The sequence below is a fragment of the Phaethon aethereus genome, assembly GCF_964289735.1.
Source record: "Phaethon aethereus genome assembly, chromosome: 3".
Lineage (NCBI taxonomy): Eukaryota > Metazoa > Chordata > Aves > Phaethontiformes > Phaethontidae > Phaethon > Phaethon aethereus.
This window is the reverse complement of record NC_138576.1, coordinates 77,391,000-77,414,937: the sequence shown is the minus strand read 5'-3', so window position 1 is coordinate 77,414,937 and position 23,938 is coordinate 77,391,000. Positions and strand designations below refer to the sequence as shown.

The 23,938-nt window shown below is 38.7% G+C and overlaps 1 protein-coding gene across 1 annotated transcript in view; it reads left to right on the top strand.

The window, feature by feature from the left end:
- Positions 1-23,938, top strand: part of PRKN (parkin RBR E3 ubiquitin protein ligase) — a gene marked incomplete at both ends in the record, with an annotated part of 525,235 nt that overhangs the window by 381,422 nt on the left and 119,875 nt on the right. Inside the window, one exon of the mRNA XM_081998560.1 lies at positions 15,495-15,556. Within this exon, the coding sequence (XP_081854686.1) occupies positions 15,495-15,556 (62 nt within the window). The remainder of the gene's footprint in view (positions 1-15,494; positions 15,557-23,938) is intronic.

Below are 23,938 nucleotides of genomic sequence, written 5' to 3'. Positions count from 1 at the left end.
AACTGACACTGTGGTGTATTTTTTTATTGCAAATATTTATGTTTGTCTTCAGATCATATTTTCCAGGTACAGAAAGATGTTAGGAAACTATTATTAGCGTTGTTGGAGATTCAGTTGATTAAGGACCTGTCACCTGAATCACTTTTATATCACAGCTCTTCTAATTCAGTGGCCATTGCACAAAAAAAAAATCATTGTACGTTTCAGATGGTTGCTACCTTGATTTGCTACTGTCCCAGTGAAGGAGGATATAGTCCTAATGATCTCAAGTGTGCTATGTTCCCGCAACCCACTCTCTATCAAATTCCAGAAGTAACAAAAAATAAAAATAAAACTGGATAATGCTCCACAACCTTCAAAGGGGAACAGTAAATATATAGAGAGAAAGGAGAAAAGAGGAAGAGAGAAAGGAGATGTGCATACACATACCAAAGAATTTGTTGCAGCAAAGTTAACTTTTGCATTCAGTGCCACAGACTGCCTGACGGCAGCCACACTGTTGACTCTTTTATAATGACTGCAACAGGAGGGAGCTGAATTAAAATGGGGAAATGGGTGAAAAACCCATGAATGTAGCGCCCATTGGCATTACATTCATGCAACCCCCTGCAGTGGCTGCATGAATGTGGCATCACCATGTCACAAGTTAGGCAAGGCGTACTTCTTGGCAGAACCGGTAAAGTAACCAGTAAATCAGGGAAGAGGTCTCTAAATGGAAAGTCACAGTTAGCTGTGGAAGCAGAGATGGGGAAATGATCAGTGACAGCAATCTGTAGCCAAACATCAAAAATCCTGCTTTGCTCTTTTTTTTCCTCCTCCCCTGTTTCCCTCAATAGACATCCATCAAACTGCAGCAGGATTTCTGCTGGCCAGTTTGTGTCTTGTGAATTGACAAGAGAAGAGAGAATCACTTTGCCCAGAATCCCTGCTAAATTACATGAAAACAGGATTTATGCTGCATGTAAACTGTGTAAATCCAGTCAGCTTTTAAGTGGAAACCAATTTTGTAATGTGTATCATTGATTTGTTAATCTGACAATTTTTTTAAACAAGCTGACGTGGATTAGCCAGTTCTGATTGTATGTCTCCTACACGTCATTTGAGTGCTGGATAGCTTGGTGAGTAAAGCACTATAAATTAACCTTTGAGGCCCCTGCCTACAAATAAATTATCGATCCTTAAAACATAATCAGATAATCTCATTAGATATAATTTTCTGTAGTGTGAGACTAAATCCTACTGTACAGAATCATTTATCATAATTGACGATCTTTTTCCTGAAGCAGACAGGAGCTAAGATACAATAGAAAGCAAATCCTGCAGGAATTGTTACGGAGGAGCAGTATGAAGAATTTCCAACCGATTTGATGCTTAAGGGATGTTTTGTTTCCCCTCCAAATAATTCTGAGGGCTTTTAGCTTTTATGTATGCTTTTATAGCTGTATATCCAATAATTCTCAGTCAGGAAAAAAAGCGCCTGAAATTTCATGCATGATGGTATTCTGGAGCCAGACAGAAGTAGAAGGAATGAATTTCTGATCTATGACATAACAGACACAAGTGGAAAATACATAGCAAGCAATGTGATATTGAAAGGCAGAAGTGATACAGAGTTCAGTACTTAACATATAAATGACTGCTCAAAAGTACTCTACAGAAAAAATAGTTAACATGGTGTCAAAAGGTAAGTGTACATGCGGTGAGACCTAGTGGTGTTATTTTTTACAACTGCAACTCAGTGATCTACTGAAATGAAGCAAAGCCAAGTGAGCATTTTAATGACATTAGAAAAAAAAGATGAACCTTATGGTTAGTTTCAATAACTTGACTTTCCATTTTGCAAAAGGAAAGAAGAGCCTGAGGACACTCATGCCTGAGCTCTGTTTCTCTGTTGCTGGGCAAAGCAAGACTGTGTGTGTGGGAGGGAGAGGCGATTCCTGGGGGGACACCAGCTCTCACTTGGTTTAGCAGCCTGCTTAAGTGTTAACATCAAGGTCAGAGATGTTCCAGTCCTGATTTCCAGTGTCTGCCTCAGCATTCGTAGTGCCAAGCTATGCGACTCTAGGATCCCAGTAGGTATAAATTTTCAAAAAGACTTTTTTTCCTAATTGGAAATGACTGATACAGCAATACCCATACCCAAGGGGGAGAGGAGGGAGGGCGGTAAACATGTGCACCCCCCGCAAGCCCTCTGCAGTTGGACTCTATAGCCTGTGGGGTTTCATATATGCAGTTAGTAAAGTTGGAGATTTGCTCCTATACCCGTCTATTCTGGCTCCAGGTTCACAGTACTGTTGAAAGAGTACAGACAAAAGTGTAGGTGAGGGAAAAAAAGTGCGTGCTCTAGATACGGGCAGTAATTCAAATATTAGAAGAAATAGTGTCATATGGAGTGTCTAATTTAATGAAGATATATTGGACTTGTTATAATGGAATTATTGTGAGTTTAAAAAAAATTTAGACAAGACCAACTAATTACAGCTCATAGCATATCTCTGTGTAAGTTGGTAAAGATAAAAGATGTATGCTGCTGTTCTGGATTAACTCAAAAGTTATTTGTGGCCATGTAAGTAAAGACTAGAAGGAGTACCCTCTAGTGTGGTGCGGCAGCTGTTCTCTACTAAATTGCTAGCGTAATCTCATGAAATTGCTTGCACTAATTCACTTCAGCTTACCAATGAGTCTGATGGCATAATGCTGAGCTGTGGGGGTTCTCTCCTGCCCTGCACATAGTAAAGCATGTCCGTTTTCCCCTCCCCTGCGTTCCTAGTCCAGTGCAGCCACCGAGCTTGGGGCAAATTGTAACAGCCTTGGAAATTTATGTCCACACTGCAAGCGCAGCATCCTTTTTTGACCCCTTAAAAGGGTTTATCCACCTAGCAAGGGCTGTGTTTTCTCTTTCACACACAACGGACAAAATTAACTCAATTCGCATTGATATTAAAATTAACTCAATTCGCATGACGACTAACCAGAGCAGAATATTTTTCAATATTTTGCAGAAATCTGTGGGCATTTAAAAAGAGATATTCCTCCACCAAGTAGAAATTGATTCCCTCACTGATACTAGTGTACCAGTTTTATCCCTCCTGATTAAAGTGTTTACCCTTCTTGATTAAAATAAAACCACACTGGACTGGACTTCAGCTGTGCAGTAAAAATGATCAGGAATTGTTTTGTTATTCTCAATATTATTTTTGAAGTGTTGCAGAGAGACGGGTGTTTTGTTTAGTTTATAGGCAAATAATAAGTCGTCTGCCTTAAAAACAGATAGGCCATCTTTGATGTTCATTGACAGATCCAAAGCAAAGCATTCTTTATGAGAAAACACTGCATTGCTAATAAAGTGATCCCAACAGCCGAGCTTGTGCTGCTTAATTTGTTTCCATGGAGTGATATTATAATTCTGACATACTGAAAAATCGCCTCGCAGAGACTCATATTGCATTTGTTGCTGAGTGCATCTTTGATATAACATTTGTTATTGCAGTGCTTGGGGTGTCTTCAGAGGAGTAATATTCTAAATGAACCTGGCTGTGTTATCGCTTTAATGTAGAATAGAATTTTGCATTAAATTTTCAGCTTATTTCAAATGTGTTTTGCCAGCTATTTATTGTGAGTGGTCTGTTCAAGAATAGGGCCATTATATCAACATAAAATAAAAAAAATCCTTAACTCTGTCTTTGGGGAACCTCTCAGGTCGTTCCAATTCTTTTCTGTTAGATGAACAGACAGCATGAACTCTTGTATTTATGCCTGGCTGTCAGGTTTTTTTATAGCAGAAACACGAATCACTGTTTGTAATGCAGGATCAGCCTGTCTCGCACAACGTTATTAGTATTAGGCCTGACTAGAGAGTGACTTAATTTCTTTTTCTTCTGTATTTAACTTTAGTTTTCAACCCACACCAGCTTTTGCACTCCCAGGAACACTCTGCCTCTTATGTTAGAGTAAATATTGAAGAACATATGTATTATTTGTCTGGATTTGCACAGACCAAAAATGAGAGCAGTATGTAGTCCCCCCTCCGTGGGCTTCTGTGTTTCGAGCTGCCAGTAAAATGTAAAAAGATTGTACTATGATGTCCTATTAGACCTCAAGACTGGAAGGACAGTTTGTATAGAACACAGGCATTTTTCATAATTATGTCGCCTGCAGGGTTACCACCTGCCCTAATTTGATCTGATTAAGGTGAAATGCAAAGCGTCCTCATTTCACAAGTGGAGCTTTGCCATGTTCCCTTACAGAGCACAATAAAATATGCATACATGTGCTGCTGCTGCTGCGAAGGAGGAAGAAAAATATTAGAATTAGGTAACAATTAAGTTTTCAACTCCATTATGAGAGTGCAGGTCACTTGTAGGCAGTTGCTTCATTCTTTAGTGTTCTGGAAATAAAATCCCTATGAAATAGAGAAAATCATAGTCATTTATCCAGGTACGTCTGTACTTTTCTGTGAGATATAATATATTCCATGGCTTTTTAAAATTCTCTTTTGGTTGGATGGGTTTATTGTCCATGAACAGTTATTTTTAGAGTAGCCTGGGCTTGCCTCGTAGTCTGAGTCATTTATGTAGCAGTTTAAATATTTGTCTAAGCTCTCAGTGAAAGGCTCATGTTGAAGTCTTATAAATGCTGCACGGATTAAAGGAATAGCATTTTTCATATACTGTTTATACAGAATGACGTCATATCCTGGGAAAAAAAGAAATGCAAAAGTAGAAAGAAAAGCATTGCTGTTTCTGGGTCACTGAATATTGTTTGCCATTCTCCTTTTTCCAGTAGTAATTTTGTGCATGCTTATGCATGTGTGAGTAAGAGAGCAAGACCTACATGTGTGCATCTTGGATTTTCTGTCAGATTTTTTTTTTGAGCTTACCATATTTATTTTCCTGTACTGTGGACAGAAAATAACCTCTTAAAATTGCATTTTAATATCCTTGAACACTAGTTCTTTAAGAGTTGGAAAGCTGTATTTGTTCTCTGGCACCTGGCCACGTCTTTCTTGATGGTACAATGGCTTTTCTATATTACATAATCTGTGTAATAACCTCACTTGGTAAAATATGAGTGCGATGGAAATTTATTGCAACATGAATTGCTGAAACTGTTCTTTCTATCCATCATTCCCAAAATTATAGGAAGACAGTTTCCTTAATTCAACTTTTAAGGGGAAAAAGAAGAATTATTTACTGTCCAAATCTGATTCTCAGCACTTGGGCTTTACAATATACTTCTATTACCAAGCCATCATCTGGAAAACAGCTGTGTGAACTTTGGTTTCATTTCAGCTTAGAAACCTTTTAGCTTTTTCTATACTGCACCTGCTTCATTCTGGCATTCAGAAATTACAATTTTTTAAAGACTTGCCTTTCAGTAACTGGCAAATGAAATTCTTCTATAGTTATTTTTGCCTTGTGTTGACTTTTATTCAGGCATAGTTGGATTTTTCCTGAGAAGACAATCTCCTCTCTTATAAAGTCTCCACCACATGCTGAAAGCTCCTGACCTCTCACTTGCCTTCTCAAAGGTACTGATCATCATCAAAGGCCAGTGCCAGCATGAAGGTGGGAATTTGAGAGTTTGCCTTAGAGTTTTCAACTGCTTTTTGAATAAAAGATGAGAAAACCTTTCATGAATTGAGCTGATTGAGCTAAAAACCTAGTATACTGAAAGTGAAGAGCTCCTTTCAGCCTAGATCCCTGCAATGAGTTTTTCACTACCGAGCTTTATATGGCAGAAAAGGTTGAGTCTTCCAAAGGAAGTTTACAGCAGTGCTGTTGGATCTCCATTAAAAAAAAATTTAAAAATTACCTGGTTATGTTAGGAGCCTTAGACTTGCTGATTTTCTGAGTCCTTAATGTTATGAAGAAACTGTAGAAGTAACTTCTGTTAATTCAGAAGCATTTAAAAAAAAATAAATTATGTTGTTTCTGTAAAATTTACTTTAATTTGTCAAAGTCAGTACCCTGCATGGAAAGAAGGGAGTCTCCTTTTTATTTCTGTTTCTAGAGCTGCTGTATTTCAGCAGTAAAGGTCGTAGTTCAGTTTCTCATTATAGATAGATAGCACAGATTTTGTTTTGTTGCATGAGTTTAGTATTCACTGACTTTACTGACAGTTGCATGGGTGAATTTACACCTATAATTTAATCTAGAATATTGAGCAACCAGATGGTACAGACTATTAGTCCAATTTGTTTGCACTATTGTGTGGTTGCCCTGAAGTCTTAGTCTCTTGGGCAATACTGATTTTTTTTTTAGAAAATTTCCCCCCTCTGACAGACACTTAACAGTTCGTCACATAGCGGTGCAGAATATACAGAAAACTGCCCAAAATAGCAGACGGTGACATTCTGGCAGTGTGCAGCTTGGTACAATTCAGGGTTTGAATGCTGATGTGAGTAAACAGTACTTGTTCAAATCTATTTTAAATATTGTTTTAAATATGCAAAAAGCAAGCAAGGAAGCAGGTTCTAAACGGAAATGGCAGGTCAATATTCCTGCTGATACTTTCTGTTGTAAAGATTAAAAGAAAGACCCTAGCAGAAAATGGCTAACATGGTTCATTACTTCTACTCATTTGGCTTTAAAGCGTCATTAAAAAAACCAGTAAGTAGCAGCACAGCGAAGGCCAGAGTTGTGTGTAATGTGAGAAAGCCAGGCCAGCAGAATTTCCTCTAATCTGAGATGCTCTATTTGCTGCCAGTAGTCAAACTTTATGTGATCCTTTCCCAACTCTTGCAGTCCCTTTGCAGAGTTTTTGTACAAGTAGTTCATGAGAACAAAAATACGTTTTTGTGTCTTTGGATGATTTTGAAATGAAGTGCATGCAAACAAAAATGTAACCCATTCAGGCGGGCAACTAACATCTTGGGTAACTGGTCAGAACAGGGCAAATATTGTGTCCTGACAATCAAGCTTTCGTGAAACTTTCTTGACTATTAGCTTCAGCAGCCTTTTTGATAGCAAAAAAATGTATAGGTCTTGTTTCCAACTTCAGCTGTCAGAATTCAATCAAGAAAAAGTAAAATGAACATAATATTGATTCACAGGGATATTGATCGGGGATAATGGTATTTAAATTCTGCTTTTTATTTTTTAAAAAAAAAAAGCAAATAGATTTCTTATTGCAGATTAAGCTTTGAAAAAGCGGCACTTAAATATAATCTTTACTGGCACAACGTCTTCTTAAAGAAGTATTACATTTTGTGTACATAGACGATTTTTTTGCTAGTATGAACATACATAAGCATCATTGACTTAATTGTTGCTATGCTAGTTTGCTTGACCTGCAGAGCTGCCTCACCATTTGTAGTTTTAGAGAGACTTCTAAAGACGTATAGGGAAGACCTTCACCGTGTTGACCTCTGGGTACGTAAACCACATGCAAGTGCTCCTTGTCATGCTCTCTGTCATTGCCCAACTGCAGAGCTGAGCTTTGCAGTCTAAATATACGCCTGCTGACTTTCAAAGGACAGAATTCAATACTTCTTGCTTTTGAAAATGTGTGCTTTCCCCCCCACCAAAGGAAACGATATTATTGAAACACTCCAATATGTCTCTTTTCAGGCATATGTTTCTTTTACCTTGGTATTTACTTGTCTGGATTACTGTACAGTAAAATATCATCTGCAAACTGGTGTTATCAAAATGGCATGAGTACAAGAAAAGAACCCCATGTAATTTTTTACCTTTTTTTTTTTTTTTTCCTGGATATGGTATTTCTTACACCAATTGTAAGGTGGCTAGTACAGATATTTGGGTACTAAAGGGTTGTCTCCCAACTTGTAAATATACTGCTGACTGCACTCAACAGTATATTTCCAAAAAATAATTCATCAGATGTTTTAGTGTGCCCGAAAGGCTGAATGCTGCTTGTAGCATTTTTGAAATAGACCTATAGCTAAGACATACTATTCCTTCTGAGAAAAGTTCTGATACCTATAGTTAAGCACATATTTAGGCAAGGGAATAACCACGACACATCTGTGGAACAAGACATCATTTGGTTTTCTTTCTTGAGGAAAAAAATTCCATGACTGAACCTACCCCAATCATAATAGGTCATCGAAATAGGTATTGGAAGCAGAAGTACAAGTTAATGGGTCAGAGAATTTCAGTTTGCAAATGCGGCTTGTATGCATGATCAACATTGAGAATTCAGAACGTAAATAAATAAGGCCTTTTGTTAATAATAAATCAATAGGTAAACCTAGTGATTACAAGCTGATTTCTTGAAAGGGTTTTGACTCTGATGTATGATTTTATGATTAATGGTGGTTAGCAATAATTGATCTTCCAGATAAAGTTGTGTACCCATGTGAATCCCCTGCATTTTAAAACCTGCAGATGTAAAGCTTGGGACTTGAGATGACAAATTATTCACAAAACAGTTTTATCACCTTTCTTTCTCTAAAAATTAGATCTTTCTTAAACAAAGGAAGATATCTGTAAGCACAGTATAGGTCTACAAATTAATGAAGCTTTAGGTTTGATTATAGTAGAACATTACCTAGGTAACAACAGAGAAAAAAACCTTAATAATTTACTACTTACAAAAGTATTGCTCATGAAGGTTGTAAAAAAATTGTGAATGTGCAAATGGTTATAATAGTACCCTTCTGAGGTATCTGTGAGAAAACATTTCTATACCTTTCACAACGCATAGGCACAAGCAGTATTTTGAAGATAGGCTTATGTGCTTATATTCTGTAAATTACATACTTGATATTCTTCATAATATCTTTTTCTCTTTTCAATAAAATATTTATGCAATCCAGACAGTTTCCTTAGTTTTGTCTTTGTTCGTGTTCACATAACATCAGAAATAAGAAAAGGGCACCTGAAACATCAAAACATTTAATTAACACAAGCACAGTGAAGTCACTTCATACTTTGAAATCATTGTCGGTTCCCATAAGTGACCACACTGTCACCAGCACAGGGTTGTTTTTCACTGGAAGAGACACAGACAGCGAAAAGGTGTATTTTTTCCACCAGTACTCCAATTAGTTGAACAGATTGGAAGAAACTGGGAAAATGGCATAACAAACAAATGCACACTAATTACGCAACTTCAAACCTGTTAAGTTTTGTGTGAAAATCTAGCCCGACTCCCTCTTCTTGCTACGCCCCTACCATTCCCACGGGTATCGCACACGGTGCGGAATGACAGACTCCTCCTGTCACTCCTGCTCGCTCACCAGAGTTGTCTGAGCCGGGTGGTGCCGTGCTGAGTACTTGTGCTTCTGGCTGGCCGTGCTCTGGATGGATACCTGCTGTAACAAGCCCCTTTGAGCTGCAGACTTCGCTTGCCACCTTCCCTTGCTGTGCATGCACGGCAGGCCAGTGTACGCTTGTCTATATATATATATATTTGCATATAATCCTTGCTGTACTGCAAGTACTGCCATTAGAGTGCTATATTTCCAAACTTTTAGAATTATCTTTTTGAATATGGAACACTTTTCATATCTGTACTCCAGTCAGATACAATTCTATGTGGAGCGGTCAGAAAAAAAAAGACACGCATCCATTAAATTTCTAAGCATGAAGTGGTTATTCTCACGTATTTGAAACATTTTTCAGTTGCAATCTCGGTTTAGCTGTGGAAAGATATCCTTTGAAGGACACTGAGAGATATTCTTCCATGGTTATGTTCAGAGCTCACAAAGGGGTATGTACTTTTCAGAACTAACCAGTGTTGATGCAGACATAAATTTTAAGTGAGAGAAAGGGGAGGTAGGCTGTGTTCATAATGTCGGGGGCTCAGTTTGCACGGAGCTAAATATGATGGGAAAATTTGCATGCTGAGACATAAGCACGTGCAGAAATTGTTGCCATTGCAGCCGTTGGGTGAAATTAAGCTCCTTTAAAAAGTTAGTTGTGTAAATCTTACCTAGTCACTTTAGACTCTGCAATTAATGGAGATAAATGGATACTGGTTTTGGGCCTGTCTCAGACGATGGGTCTGTATTTCCTTCTATTGACTAAAAAGGAAGTATGCAATTAATATATTAGACTCATATAGACAATATTTGGATACTTAAATTGAGTTAATTGAATCTCACCCAACTGTACCATTCGGGGAAGGATGAAACTTAAAATGCAAAGAACGAAATAATGCTACAAATGTATGGTAGAAGGTAAGATGTAGCACACAGTCCTACAGTAGAGGTATATATGATTGTAACTACAGTTATTAAAGACGTATGGGGGTTTTTTATTCTCTGAGGAGAAAATTCAGTCCTAGAGGTGAAGAAATTATGTATTTATGATGAATATACGCTTCAGTTTGGTGCACTTTGGGCAGCAACATTCATCTCCTGCACCTATGACAAGGAGGCAGAGCCGCACCATAACCCTCACTGATACTGCAGGCAGCGGTGCAGGGGCACGGTTAGCAACGCCTCCCAGTTTAGGGCACGGGCAGATCCCAAAGCCCATTAGCCTGTTTAGTTTCTTGGGAGATTATACGATCCAGAATTTCTTGCTGTTTGGGTGCCAGTGGCTTCTTGGAGGCATTGGGGGCTCCTGAGGGCATGTGTCATGGCAGGGCCTGGCAGCCAGGGCCTGTCCCACCCCAGCCATGAGCAGGCAGCTGTGGGCACTGGGGCAGCCGTGGGCATCAGGCACCTCCCTGGGGACGGGCGTGGGCTGAGGTCGGGCTGGGATGTGGGGCCATGGGTAGGACCAGCTCGGGGGCCCATGGCCAGGCCCGGCTCAGGGACCCATGGCCAGGCAGGGCAGAGCTGAGGGGAGCTGGAGACCAGCCCTGCTGTGGCATCGCTGGGGCAGGGGCTGACGGCCCTGGGGGCTGACATGGTGTCCTGGGCCGTGGGGAGCCCAGAGGGGCAGGGCAGTGACAGTCAGGGCTGCTGGTGCCATCAGGGCCTTGGCACTTGCGCTGGTTCTCAGTCTGCTCTATTTGTAACAGCAGTCATTTTTTGCTTTCATTTTTCCAGTTTATGCAATACTAAAGAGTTAGTTTATTTTCTCTATTGCCTTCTTAGTGGACAACATAAGTCATACAAAGTGATAATTTTAATCAAAAACAAAACCAGAAGCTAATTCTGTCTGGGAAAAAATAAGTGAAGACTTGGGTAATTAAATTGGTAGTAGTTAGAATCATAGTAACTGAAAATGTATGGTCAGACCAGTTCAAATCAAGGGATTTATGATGTTAGGAAACATTAAACTATCCTCCTAAATTTTGCTTCTTTTCTCTTGGAGATACATATCCTTATATGAACAGATTAAAAATATATTTATATCTTTATGAAGAGAATACAACAATGTAAATTGTAAATTTACAGTTGCAAATACCTGTAACTTTGAATGTACCTTTCATTCATAAGTGCAGCGTTTGGAGTTAAATAATGAAGCAATGAGAATCAAGCAACAACAAAATCATTCAAGCAAGTAATCTGGGGTATGATGGAACATTTAGAAGCAAGTAATATGCTTAAATTTAGTTTAAGTAATAAATGCTTAAACAGAAGCAAAGAAATTACTTGTGGTGAGTTTATAAAGATGCTGGTGCTTTGAACTGGATATCATCCCTTCATAATTTAGTTTCCTGCTTAGACGCAGGTTCATTCCTAAGCCATCACATTAGTTTTATGGGTCTTACTGCTTTGAGGTCAATGGAGCTATGTCAAAGGAAAAAGTGGTATACAAATACTGAAGATTTGCATCAATTTTTTATTTCTTACATCTTGCTCTGCCTCCACAGTAGGCAAAAACTTGTAACAGTCATTGTAGCCAAGAACATATGAAATATATAGGTTTGAATGTCAGTTGAAAGAGGGAATTATTGAACATTTTAGCTGTCATTTTATCAGTCTGCAAACGTCCTCATTCCTGAGATTTAGCTTCTAAAGGCAATTGTCCAGGCTTTTGTATAGTTTTCTTTTAACACTCTAATGTGTAATTGTTATTGATTGATTTATTTAGATATTCCTACGGTTTGGTTTATGTCTGTGGAATTTTCATGTATGCCTGTGCTTTTTCAAGTAATAATTGGAAAAAAGGGAAATGGAAAGTTTCAGTAATTGTTGAGACTATTGATTAGAAGGGTTTCTGTACTACACAGGGCATAAAAACTAATCCTCAAAGCGTTCTACACAAAATAGCAGAAACCTGTAAAACGCAGATTATTTATTTCACGTGGCAAGTGCTAGGTGCACATCAGAGACTTAGAAAATACATTTTTCTCTTAAGCTTTGGTCTGTACACTTTGCCACCGAACCCTGGCAACGCTGAACCTGTTGTGTGCTGTGCTTAACTTGCAATAATTTTCAATTCACCATGTGTGTTTGTATATATATGAGTATGTTGATGGTTATATGGGTGGTTTTGTGGGTGAGATGACATGTAGTTCTTAATGCTCTTCAGCAGAATAGGTATTTTTTAATCTCTTCTTTTTATTTATGGAATGGTTATTTGTCTGTAGCCTTTGTCTCTAGTGACAGTGCAGGAAATTAACATCAACTTTTTCAAAACTCCCAGATATTTGGTTAAAATGGGTCACAGCATTGGAGCATGTTTTACACAGGTCCTCTTACAGAACAGAAGAAAGTAAAGTAGGAATAAGAAATATCAGAAATACATACAGAAATATCAAAAATGAAAGGAAAATGTTACTTATTTTGTTTTCCATGTTTCTTCTTTATTTCCATTTTTTTACTCAAATTCTCATTTGGCAACAATGATTTCCCTTGTTTTTTCAAATTATTGCTTCTGCAATGTGAAGATCTGAAAAGACTTATTACAGCAGGCTGTTAATGTGTGTCAGTATAATTCAATATTGCATGCATTTGACATTTCTGAACTCGTTGCTGGAAGGCATCTTGCCAACAGTGACATGGTCTTTAAGTTCTCGCTCCTCCTTCTTTACTAGTAACTTCAGGATCTCTTATATAATCAGCTTTCAAGATCCAGTGAAAGTCTGGACTATGAAAATACTAAAAACTAGATCGGGCAAGTTTCTGAAATATAGGCTATACACAATATTCTACTGGGAAGAGGATGCAGCAATGGCCAACTAGTAACACTTAAAATAAACATATACATGTTTATATATATGTCTATATCTCTTCATACTTTTACACTTTTTTTTTTTTACAAAGAGCCTTGGTTAAATACTCTTTATAGTCTCTTACATGGAAGAAAGAGAGGATACATGTAAGCAGTTCACATAAGGGAGATTATATAAATTATGCATGAGGGCAGAATGGGATGGATTTCTGGGAGAAACAGGCATTCAGGAAATATGATTTCAAGGAGAATGGAAAGAGAAAAAGTTCTTGCTAAGGAAGAAAAAAGAAACTTCCTGATCTTAAGGGATTTAGTGAATAGTAAATTGGAAAGGATAAGAGGGGAGAAAGAAATGATTGGTTGAAGAAGCAGCTGTAAATCCTGCAAGAAAGAAGAGACAAGCAGAAGGCAGTTTAGTTGGTGTTACAAAGCTAACATCTGTCAAAGATTAACACACAGTATTACAAGAAATCATAATTATCCTCTACACTTATAAATTCCTATAGCAGTGTACAAACAATGCAGATATTTTGAGGAAAAATTAAATGTGTAAAAAAATTAATAATTACATGAAGTCTTGAGGGTAAGAGACAGGAACCGTGTTGTATGCAGTAAGTTCTGACCTGAAACACAGAGAAGTCAACAGCTCTGGGCTACAATGTCTGGCCTCAGGTCAAGAAGCTAGTGAGACTTTTAAAGCAGTTGGTACATTCAGAGTTTGGATGAGTTGGAAGACGTAAATCCCAGTGAAAATGGGCAGAAAAATGCTCCGTAGCAGTGATTCTGTGGTCGAAGTAGAAAAGATGGCTTTAAGTCCATTGAGAAGAAGAAAGAGAATAAACAGTGACAGCCCAAGTATGAGGGAAATGAGGAGAGAAGAATTAAAAGCGATATAGGGGTTGTGGTCCTAGAAGATGAGGAGACTAAAAACCCATTAAGAAGGAATCACTCAGAGCTAAAACTCACACATTCAAATATGTGAATGTCCATGTGTGTGAGTAGAGGGAATAGGTGAGTGGAAAGAAGCCTATGAGGATATCACAGGTTTTATTAAATGGGAAGAAACAGTAATATTTAATAAGAGACAAGCTATTAATAGATAATTATTACCACATGCCTAAACCTTGGCCGCCTTAAACCTTGACTACCTTTAAAAGGGTTTCCTGATGAGGTTGTGTTGATGGTGCATTCTGCACCTATACCTCTTCTAAATGGTGATAAAGTATTTACCAGCAAGAAGATGATTTGAGTATCATTTAAATCAGTTCCCTTGTACTAGTATAATTGTGTCCATAGGAGGGTTTTTGCCTTTTTTAGTTGTGTTGGTTGCAAGTATAAAGGCTTTTCCCTTTCCATCCCTACCACAGCTATGCCAACAGAAGTTGTGAGTGTAGGTCATGCCTCATTGGCTTTGAGTGAAGCCATGGTGCTGATGGAGATTTCCTGACAACTGTCTCCCAATTCATTTGCATACTGTTAATGGTAGTCATTAAGGGTGAGAGGTAACTATTTGTAGTTGCATCAGCAGAAAAACATGTTGATAAAAATCATAGTTCCTCCCATGTTCTGGGGAGAACTATGCACTTAATTCTTTAAAAGGAACTTTCTCTCTTCACAAACAGATGCTTCAATTTATGGTAAGAAGAATAAAGCCCAGATTGCTTTCACAGTCTGCACTTTTATCCCTTGCCAGAAATTAGTCTAGCAGTGTACAAAAGTGCATAGCAGCCTTGGATTTCATCACCAGGAAGGTAATCACAGTCTGAACAGGTTGGGAAAGTGCATGGCATGTAGCAAGACATATTCTTTCTTACTGGCTGGTACAGATGTGAAAGTCTGTAGCAATTGAACATTAATCTGATTGCAAAGTTCTGCAAATCACTCCCCTGCCTGCGTAGTTGTTTTGTGTATTACACCTGTGGGTGACAACTACGTATTTGTGAAATGGATTATATTTGTGACAGCCAAAACTGAAGTGATCTGTGGGGCCTGCAGAGCCTATGAAATCCATGAGGGAATGGGGGAAAGCCTCTATTATGCTTAAAAATGAGTCCAAACCTGGTGTATGAATCAGAATTCAGCTTTGGGCAGTTCCAAGGTTTTGATGTAAGATCCTCTAACAGCCTTTTTGGCTTACACCAAGGGGCTGGCAGTATCTGGCAGACAGGGCTGCCCTTTTCATCTTGCTTTTGTTTGTAGTCCTTTGGGGAAAGGGCTAAAATATTCATAAGATAACCTTTCTAAGCGTTCTTGATATCATGCTCAGAAATGTGGAAGGATTATTTGATAGATTATTTTTAGCGTTCTGGTGCCTGCAGAACCGTGGCTAATCTTTCTAATCTTCTTTATTTTAAGGTAATCTGTATATTCTATCCTCTGTGCATCTATGTATCTTATACTGAAACTGCACTAACAGGAAGCTCTAAAATGCCTATTTTTGTTTCTTTCCAACAGCTGGCTGTCCAGACTCCTTGATTAAAGAGCTTCATCACTTCAGGATTCTGGGAGAAGAACAGGTGAGTTAGCATCTCAAAGGCAGCGTCTTAATGTCATGAAAGATAGACGCTAATGAGACAGTTTTGTCTCTCTCCAGGGAGGCAGAGTGTATTTCATGACCCCAATGACCTGAAATGTGGGGAAAAAAAACACACAGGAGATATATGTGGGATCTTTTTTTTTTCATTCTATCCATCAGCCTTGACAGTTTATTAATTGGTACATCTGCTATCTGCCACAGCTTTTCAGCTTTTGACTACAGCAGTAAACAGGCTCTCTAAAACAGCAGATAGACAAACAATCTGACTAAGGGATTGATACTTACAGCTACTCATTATATTACCCATCTCTTTTTGTGACCTCTCTTCTCTTTTAAAAGAGATTTTTAAAAATCTCATTCATAATCATAGCTGTGCTTTGCACTCAGAAAACTATTTCTGTAGAGGGATCTTAGGAAAGCCTAAGTGAGGTATGCTTTACAACACTCACAAGGTGGTCATAGTTATTATTTTGTCAATAATGAAATTAATGTACAGACATATTGAGAAAATGGCCTTAAATTTTGAGAGAAAAGTTGAATTTTCAAATGCTTCATGCTTCTGATATTCACATTGTCTTTGTCTCTGAAGTCTCTCTCCTAATGTGCTGGTTGTAAAGCCTAACTGCCTGACATAGAGTTCCAGGTACTAGGGACCGAAAGCTCAGCATTAGTGTGTTTTACATCAGAATATATGTGTTTTTAATGAACCTGGCACCACGGGACTTGCACAAGATTATATGAGGGATGTGACAGAGGTAGGAGCAGGTCCTGAAATGTTAATTCAAAGTCTGGTTGCTTACCTTTTAGAACATAGAATCACTGGATCACAGAATCATTTAGGTTGGAAAAGACCTTCAAGGTCATCAAGTCCAACCGTTAACCTAGCACTGCCAAGTCCACCACTAAACCATGTCCCTAAGCACCGCATCTACACATCTTTTAAATACCTCCAGGGATGGTGACTCAACCACTTCCCTGGGCAGCCTGTTCCAGTGCTTCACAACCCTTGTAGTGAAGAGATTTTTCCTAATATCCAATCTAAACCTCCCCTGGTGCAACTTGAGGCCATTTTCTCTTGTCGTATCACTTGTTACTTGGGAGATGAGACCAACACCCACCTCGCTACACTCTCCTTTCAGGTAGTTGTAGAGAGTGACAAGGTCTCCCCTCAGTCTCCTTTTCTCCAGGCTAAACAATCTCAGTTCCCCCAGCTGCTCCTCATAAGATTTGTGCTCCAGACCCCTCACCAGCTTCATTGCCCTTCTCTGGACACGCTCCAGCAACTCAATGTCCTTCTTGTAGTGAGGGGCCCAAAACTGAACACAATATTCGAGGTGTGGCCTCACCAGTGCCCAGTACTGGGGCACAATCACTTCCCTGGTCCTGCTGACTACGCTATTTCTGATATTTCTGATGCGGGCCAGGACGCTGTTGGCCACCTTGGCCACCTGGGCACACTGCCGGCTCATATTCAGCTGACTGTCAACCAGCACCCCCAGGTCCTTTTCTGCCGGGCAGCTCTCCAGCCACTCTTCCCCAAGCCTGTAGCGTCGCATGGGGTTGTTGTGACCCAAGTGCAGGATCAAGATCAAATTATGTTGTATAGAACACCATATTGCTTTTCCTTTCACTTTCACTCTCTTGCTGGTATATTTTTATTGTGGTTAGGGCTACTGGTACGTTCTCTAGACTGCCAGTATTTCTCCACCAGCTCCCTGCTTCAGAAAGCCCAAAGTCAGATCTCTCAGGTACTCAGCCTCTCCTCAGCAAGAAGGCAGCATGAAGGGTAGTGTGGGATGGTTTGTCTGACATGAATGGAAAAAAAGACAGGAAACAGGCTAGGCCAAAGGAAAGACTAGAAGCATGAAAATGGGGAGATGAAATAAAAAAAAATTATGACCAGGATTGATGGGGCCAAGAGACTGGTGAGAGCTGACAAATGGAGGGCAGAGTGAGATGAAGCTTGGGGACACTGAAGAGATGGGGCTGGCTGGTCAAAGAGGGTACAAGTAGAAACCAGAATGGTAGCTATCAGGGTCTGACAAGTAGCTGGGACCAAGTATGGAAACTTGCTGAAGAGACTGGTAAATAAAGGAAGATCTGCACTTAATGAACTGCACAAAGAGCTGAAGCTATGCAGGGTAGGAGAGGTGGGACAAAAGGAGAGACTTGAAGAAGTAGGGAACAGATAAACCAAGGGGCTGCAAGTATGAGGGAGAGGGATGAACCAGACAGACTTTGATAGCTCCACTGGCAGAGCTCTAAGGATAGATTTGTAGACCCCAGCCTTGCTAATGACTATGGACAGAGCAGTATAATTTTATAAATGCTGGACTTTCTTCTTTTTTTCTATCTGCTAAAATCAGTCTTAACATCTGTCTTTGCAAGTAGTGAACATTGCAGTGAGATTTGAATTATTCCATAAGCCCGTACAAGTATAAAGAATATTGCAATTATATTCTGTGCCTACAAAAGCATTGTTAGGAGTCTACTGATGACCACAGTAGTGCTTGCCTGAAATTAGCAGACACTTTGACAGTTAGAGAGAAGTTGGTGCAAAACCAAGGTAAAAGAACTAAAATGCATCCAAATGAAGGCAGAATGGAATTTCAGGCAAAGTCCTTATTCACATGGCAATCTAATTATTTCTTGTATTTATTTAGTGAAATATTTGATTTTTAAAAAGACCTGAGGTGGCTTTTTTCTGTTATCATGCATATTAGAGAAAAAATAATTATAACACTGTTTTATTCAGACTACTTACAATTTCAGAATTAACAATCAATATGTATTTTCTTCAACTCCAAGCAACAGTCAAAGAATAATAAGGGCATGTTACTGCTTCATGTCCAATCTTGAGTTATTTTTAAAATGCTTCTGTATTTAAGGCCAGATTATAAAAGCAGAATGGACTATTGTGATAATCTCTTCTGATCGCCTTTGGAATACACATTAGATGTCTTTCTTGGATTAATTCTTGTTTAAACTGGAGTATATTGCCTAGAAAAACATCCAATCTTTGTTTACAAATCACTTGCAGACATTAGATCCTATTATACCTCTCAGTAGTGCAAGACAAAAAATTCCCAAACTCTTTTCTTTCCACCACTCTACTGGTACCAGTATGCTCCGTACATTGCATATCTCCAATTCGTCAGTGTCCAGATCCTTTACATTTCCAATTCCCTTTGTGCTGTCTCAAGGCAGTAAGTGATGATCATCATAAAAAATGACATGAGCCTACAAATGCAACTCAGAAAGAGCCACCTGACCCCTCAAACAGGACTAAAAAAATTGCTTATACAGCAAAAGGCAGTCTGTCTGTCAGTCAGACTGTCAGGTAAATATGTTTCAGTTAGAATGAAGGAACTTTTCAGTTTGAAATGGGCATTCCCAGTGTAGGTGCTTGTGGATTCCAGTTAAAGCAGTGGCTGCTCAGTAAGGAATGTAATTTCCCTACTAGAGACTTCTATTTATTCATCTAAGAGTTGCCTTAGTGCCATTGGACATGGGTAGACACAGCTCAGATTCAGCTCATGATCCATCATACAGCTTCCCAGATAGAAGTCCTGTTCTGCAATTGTGACTAATAGTTTGTTCCTAGAAAAATAACTTTACAAGTTACTGTGCTGCAAAGTAAGTTGTTTGCTTAAACCCAGTTTACCAACAGCGCAGATACCCCTGTAGCATGAACTTAACCATCCACATTACATGTTCATTACTTCCTCTTCTCAAATTTTTTCAAGCTTTATCACTAATGTTCTGTGCTCTTTGTTTTCTTCCAAGTCAGTAATAAAAATTTTAGGTGGCATAAGGCCAAAAATCAATACCTTCAGGACTTTCTTGGAAACATACCTGCTTAATAATGATTGCCCATTTACAATTATATTTCAGACATGCCAGATAGTGAAGTTTTAATTTTATATCACATTAATTTTATATCACTCTAGATACTTAATCAACATGTCATGTAACAGCAAGACAAATGCCTTAGAGAAGTCTGCTTCATCAATGCTCTTACCTTTATTCAGTCCAATTAAAATCAAGCAACTGTTCCTAATACAAAACCCTGGTCTTTACCATTTGTCCAACAAGTATTTGTTTCCTGTAAATACTGAACGTATATAATTTTTGTTGATGTCACTAAGAGAGAAAGGTGTTGAGTAGGTGTTGAGTAGGACCAAACCACTTGAAAATATGTGTCTGCCTGTCTATCTGTCCATCCAAATAAACTGTTTCTTTATCTAAATGTAAGCATTGAAGGAAAACTAATGCTGAGAAGAAAAGGCTTTGTGTCGAAGTGTGAAGAGTTGCTGATTAATCTAATATTTGCTAAAAGGAGTTCTGTAATAATAAAACAGTTGTCCAAATAGTCAAACTTCTCAGTAGTCTCCTGGATATGTAAATCTCCCATGTCTTCTATTCCCTCGGGAATGTACATTAAGGGAAATTCATTCTAGCTGGAAAGTCTGTCCTTTAAGGTTTAGTTCATTGCACCAAGGTAGTTTTTAAAGAGGGAATTATTTTTAGACTTTATGAAAGGAGGTAATCATAGTCTGTGTGGTGAAATAGAAGAGTACAATCTTCCCTGGTACATGGTATGCATTGTGGATACCTAATTTAGCACTTATAAAACCAGCTTCCAGAGTAACCGGCTTAATATGCAGCACAAATAAATTTAGCAACAGATTGCTACCCCACTAGATGCTTGACCCTTTGAGAAGGTGCCAGAGAGTCTGACCTAGAAAAGTCCCCAAAAGTGGCTTTGGCTGGTCTGGTTTGGGCCTCCTTTTCAGAGTCTTTCCCTGTGCACAGAGAATCCCCCGGACATGCAGCCCCAGGAAGGGTGAAGCCTGAAGCTTTCTGACTGTCCTTATCTCTGTTGAGGTTTTTCTTGCAGTTTGATCTCACTGTTTGTAATCCATCATTTTCCCCTAGCTTAATGGATGCAGTCCAACCTGCTGGCTAACTGCTTCACTTCATAGGTACCTGAGATACACCCAGGCTTGGGATGAAAGATTTATTAACTGGGGAGCTATTGAAAAATGGCACAATATAGAAGTTAGCCTCCTGTAGTAGTCATTTCCCCTGTCAGGCTGGCTATCTCTGCAAGTAAATGCAAATGGTTCTACAAGTGGTGATAGTACAAGCTGCTTACAAAAACATGTTAAAGGTGCACTAAATATGGGCACTGTCCAAACACAGTGGAAGGCAAGCCAGTGCCAGAGACAGCAGAGAGAACACTTTAATTCAGACCTAAACGCTACAACATAGCAAGGTAGCAAGATGGCTTGCAGTGAACTGCTATGGAGTCTCCCTAATGACTCTCTGAGAAACTTCTCTCTTCCCCGCAAAGTGATAAAAAAAAACTTGTTTAATTGTTTAAATGGAATACTGTGATTTATGAATAAAATAGCAGCTACATCTGTAGGCTGGAAGGGAAAACAAATAACACAAGAGCAATCTGCTGCTATACCTGAGTGCCCCCAACAGGTCACAGCACAGATGAAGCGATGACATGCTAGTGGCAGGAAAAGAAGCTGCTGGGTAATGTATAGCTGCTCTTCTCTGCTATATCATCTGCTCTGACAACTTTGCAGAATGTATTGGCCAGTTTCTTGATATTTTGACAGAGAAATGATCAGTTTTAACAGATCTCTCCTATCAGCTGCTACTGCAACTCATATCACTGCTCACTTTTTCTTTAGAAATGTTGTGGGTGTTTATATCCCTGGAATCTGCCCAAGCCTGAATGGGGCACTCCTCTCTTTTTTTTTTTACATTTCCTTGCCACCTGGGTAAAACTTATGAAAAGGAATACCCTTTTTTGAAAATTTGCAGGTGCACATCCCCATGCTGTTCAAAGGTGGTGTGGGTTGTGGCAAGAGGAAAGACCTTTTGATTTTTTTTTTTTTTTTGCTTGCAATACTTGCTTGAGGATTTTTTTGAAGTATATGCTACAGATTATTAATGTAAAGTCAGTCATAAACTAATTGTTATCTATTTACCCATTCAGGGAAAAGTGGTGTCATGTGACAATTCTAATTAATCAGCAGTGTTTAGTGCAGGAAACTGTCAAATATGATCAACAAAGTGTTTCTGAAGTATTTGTGGGTCAAGATTTTTTGAAAACTACACTTGGAAAAAATGTAAGTTACCTCTCAATAATTCACATGCAACTAAAAAAAAAGAATAAATTTTCACTGAATAATTTCTCCAGTTCATAGTTGCTAAACCAAAGCTATTTTGTTAGTATTCTCAAATCTATATCTTTATGCGTATACTTCCTTATAGCTCTGCGCTTCCTCACTTGGTCCCCTGGCTTCAGCTGCTACTCAATGTGAGTGCTACCTACACACATACCTCAGTTTCTTCTGCTTTTCTGTCTAATATCTGATTTCTGTCCATCTCATTTGGATCACCTTTTGGATTTGTCGTCACCATCCCATCACTCTCTCTCTAAAATTGAGCTACTGCTGTTAACTCCTGATCCTCTTTACACAACTTTTTTTTATAGCTGGAACTACACAACAAACTTCACAGTCTTGCAATCGCATATGACCAGTGATCCACCTCTTTTTTCTTCCTATGCTATATCTGCTTTTCATGTCTCCTAACATCCTTCTTCCCTGACTTCAAAGGTAATTGGAATCCATGTGAGTTCGTCAGCTTTGTCTCTCCTGGATTATCAGAACTTTATTCTCTTTGAGTTTTTGTCATAGGCAGGGCATCTCTACTTTCTTACTCCTTTTTTTAACTTGTTGTCTGTGCACTAGACAAGTAAAAGTAATTTATTTTTGGTTCAACAGCTGAAATCAAAAATGGGGAGAAAGAAAGGAGAAAGTACTTGTGATCAAAACTAATTTAAAAGATATTCTCCTCCTGTCAAAACCAAAAAATATGTCATTTTGTGTAGGACCCAAATTTCCATTTGTTTAGTTGTCTGTAACAACTATCAATGAAAAACTTGCGTGCTTCTTAAAAAAAAAGAATTCTCTTCCACCCAGTTTTTATTAAATTCAGAGAGGGGATTTGAACCCTAGTGTTCAGGATCTCAAGTGTATGTAGAAAATGGGTCTTCTTCCATCCCTTGGATGACTTTGATCTGCTTTCATGGAATATGCATATATTCAATCTTGTGACCTGAGAAGTGGAATTCCTGGGAGCCAGTATCTACTTCAGTGAACCTCAGTTGCACAGTTTGCAACAGCATCAACTAAAAAGATTTCCTTGCATAGTTACAGCCTTGGTGGTTCTTACTTGTAGGAGAGAATGGAATGTGGATTCGAGCTCCACAAGCATTATAGGGAACTGAATGTTTATCTCCAGCATTCAGTCCATTCAGACTGATCCCACAAACACCTGCTGGAAGATCACAAACTTCCAATAGTGTGTAAATATGGTGCCAAGTCATATACATATACTGTACTTAGTCCACTTTCTTCATTGCACCACATTGCCTGTCATATACTCAGTTTGACTCTAATACAACCAGTGTCTTATCTTCTTTATTTTCTATTTTCATACTCCTCACCTTGTGCTTTCTTTCATATCATTCTGCAAACTGCGGGCTTTCCTTCCTTTCCCCCTCTCTACTCCAGTTTAATTTCATCTATGAATTGTGTTGCATTGGTCCAGTCAGGGGTTTCTTATCCAACTATTTTCTGGAGACTGCCTTACCCAATTTTCCATGACTTTCCAAAGTCGGGCAAATTCCAGCCCTCTAGAAGGTGATTCTCTTTCTGGTCTCCTTTGTGGTGCTCCTGTGGGAACAAGAATGAGCAGATGCTCTGAACTTGCTCTTCCTATCCTACAGAGGAAAGGCCATCAGAGGAGCCCAGTAACTCAGGAAAAATAAAAGGTGCTCCATGGAGAGCCATGTCAGCCCATCTCTTTTTAATCTATATTTTAGATGACACTTTTGTAAGTATTTTTACTAGTCCAATGAGTACTAAGGGTTTTGTACTTTAAGTTGCCTAATTACATTATGGAACTTTTTTTTTTTTCATGTGTATAATATGTATAAATAAAGTGCTTAGTCTACATTATGGACTAATAGCCTCCACAATCTAATTTTGAAACACACAGATGGTTATTTGATTTATAGGATCAGTAAAAACAATCTGACTCCAGAAAGTAGATTTTCTTTCCTCTGAGACCATTACATGCAGTTAAAAGAAGCAAGTAATTGAATTACCTTTCAGAGATTAGAAATTTTGGCTTTACATCTACCGTTAAACTTTTGTCCAAAGTTCCCTGCGAGGCTACTACTGAGCAGATGCTTTTAGGTGTGAGGAAAAAAGGGAAAATAAAGAAAACTGTGCCCAAAGTGTAAAAGCAAAATTAAAATAGCGCTAGGCAC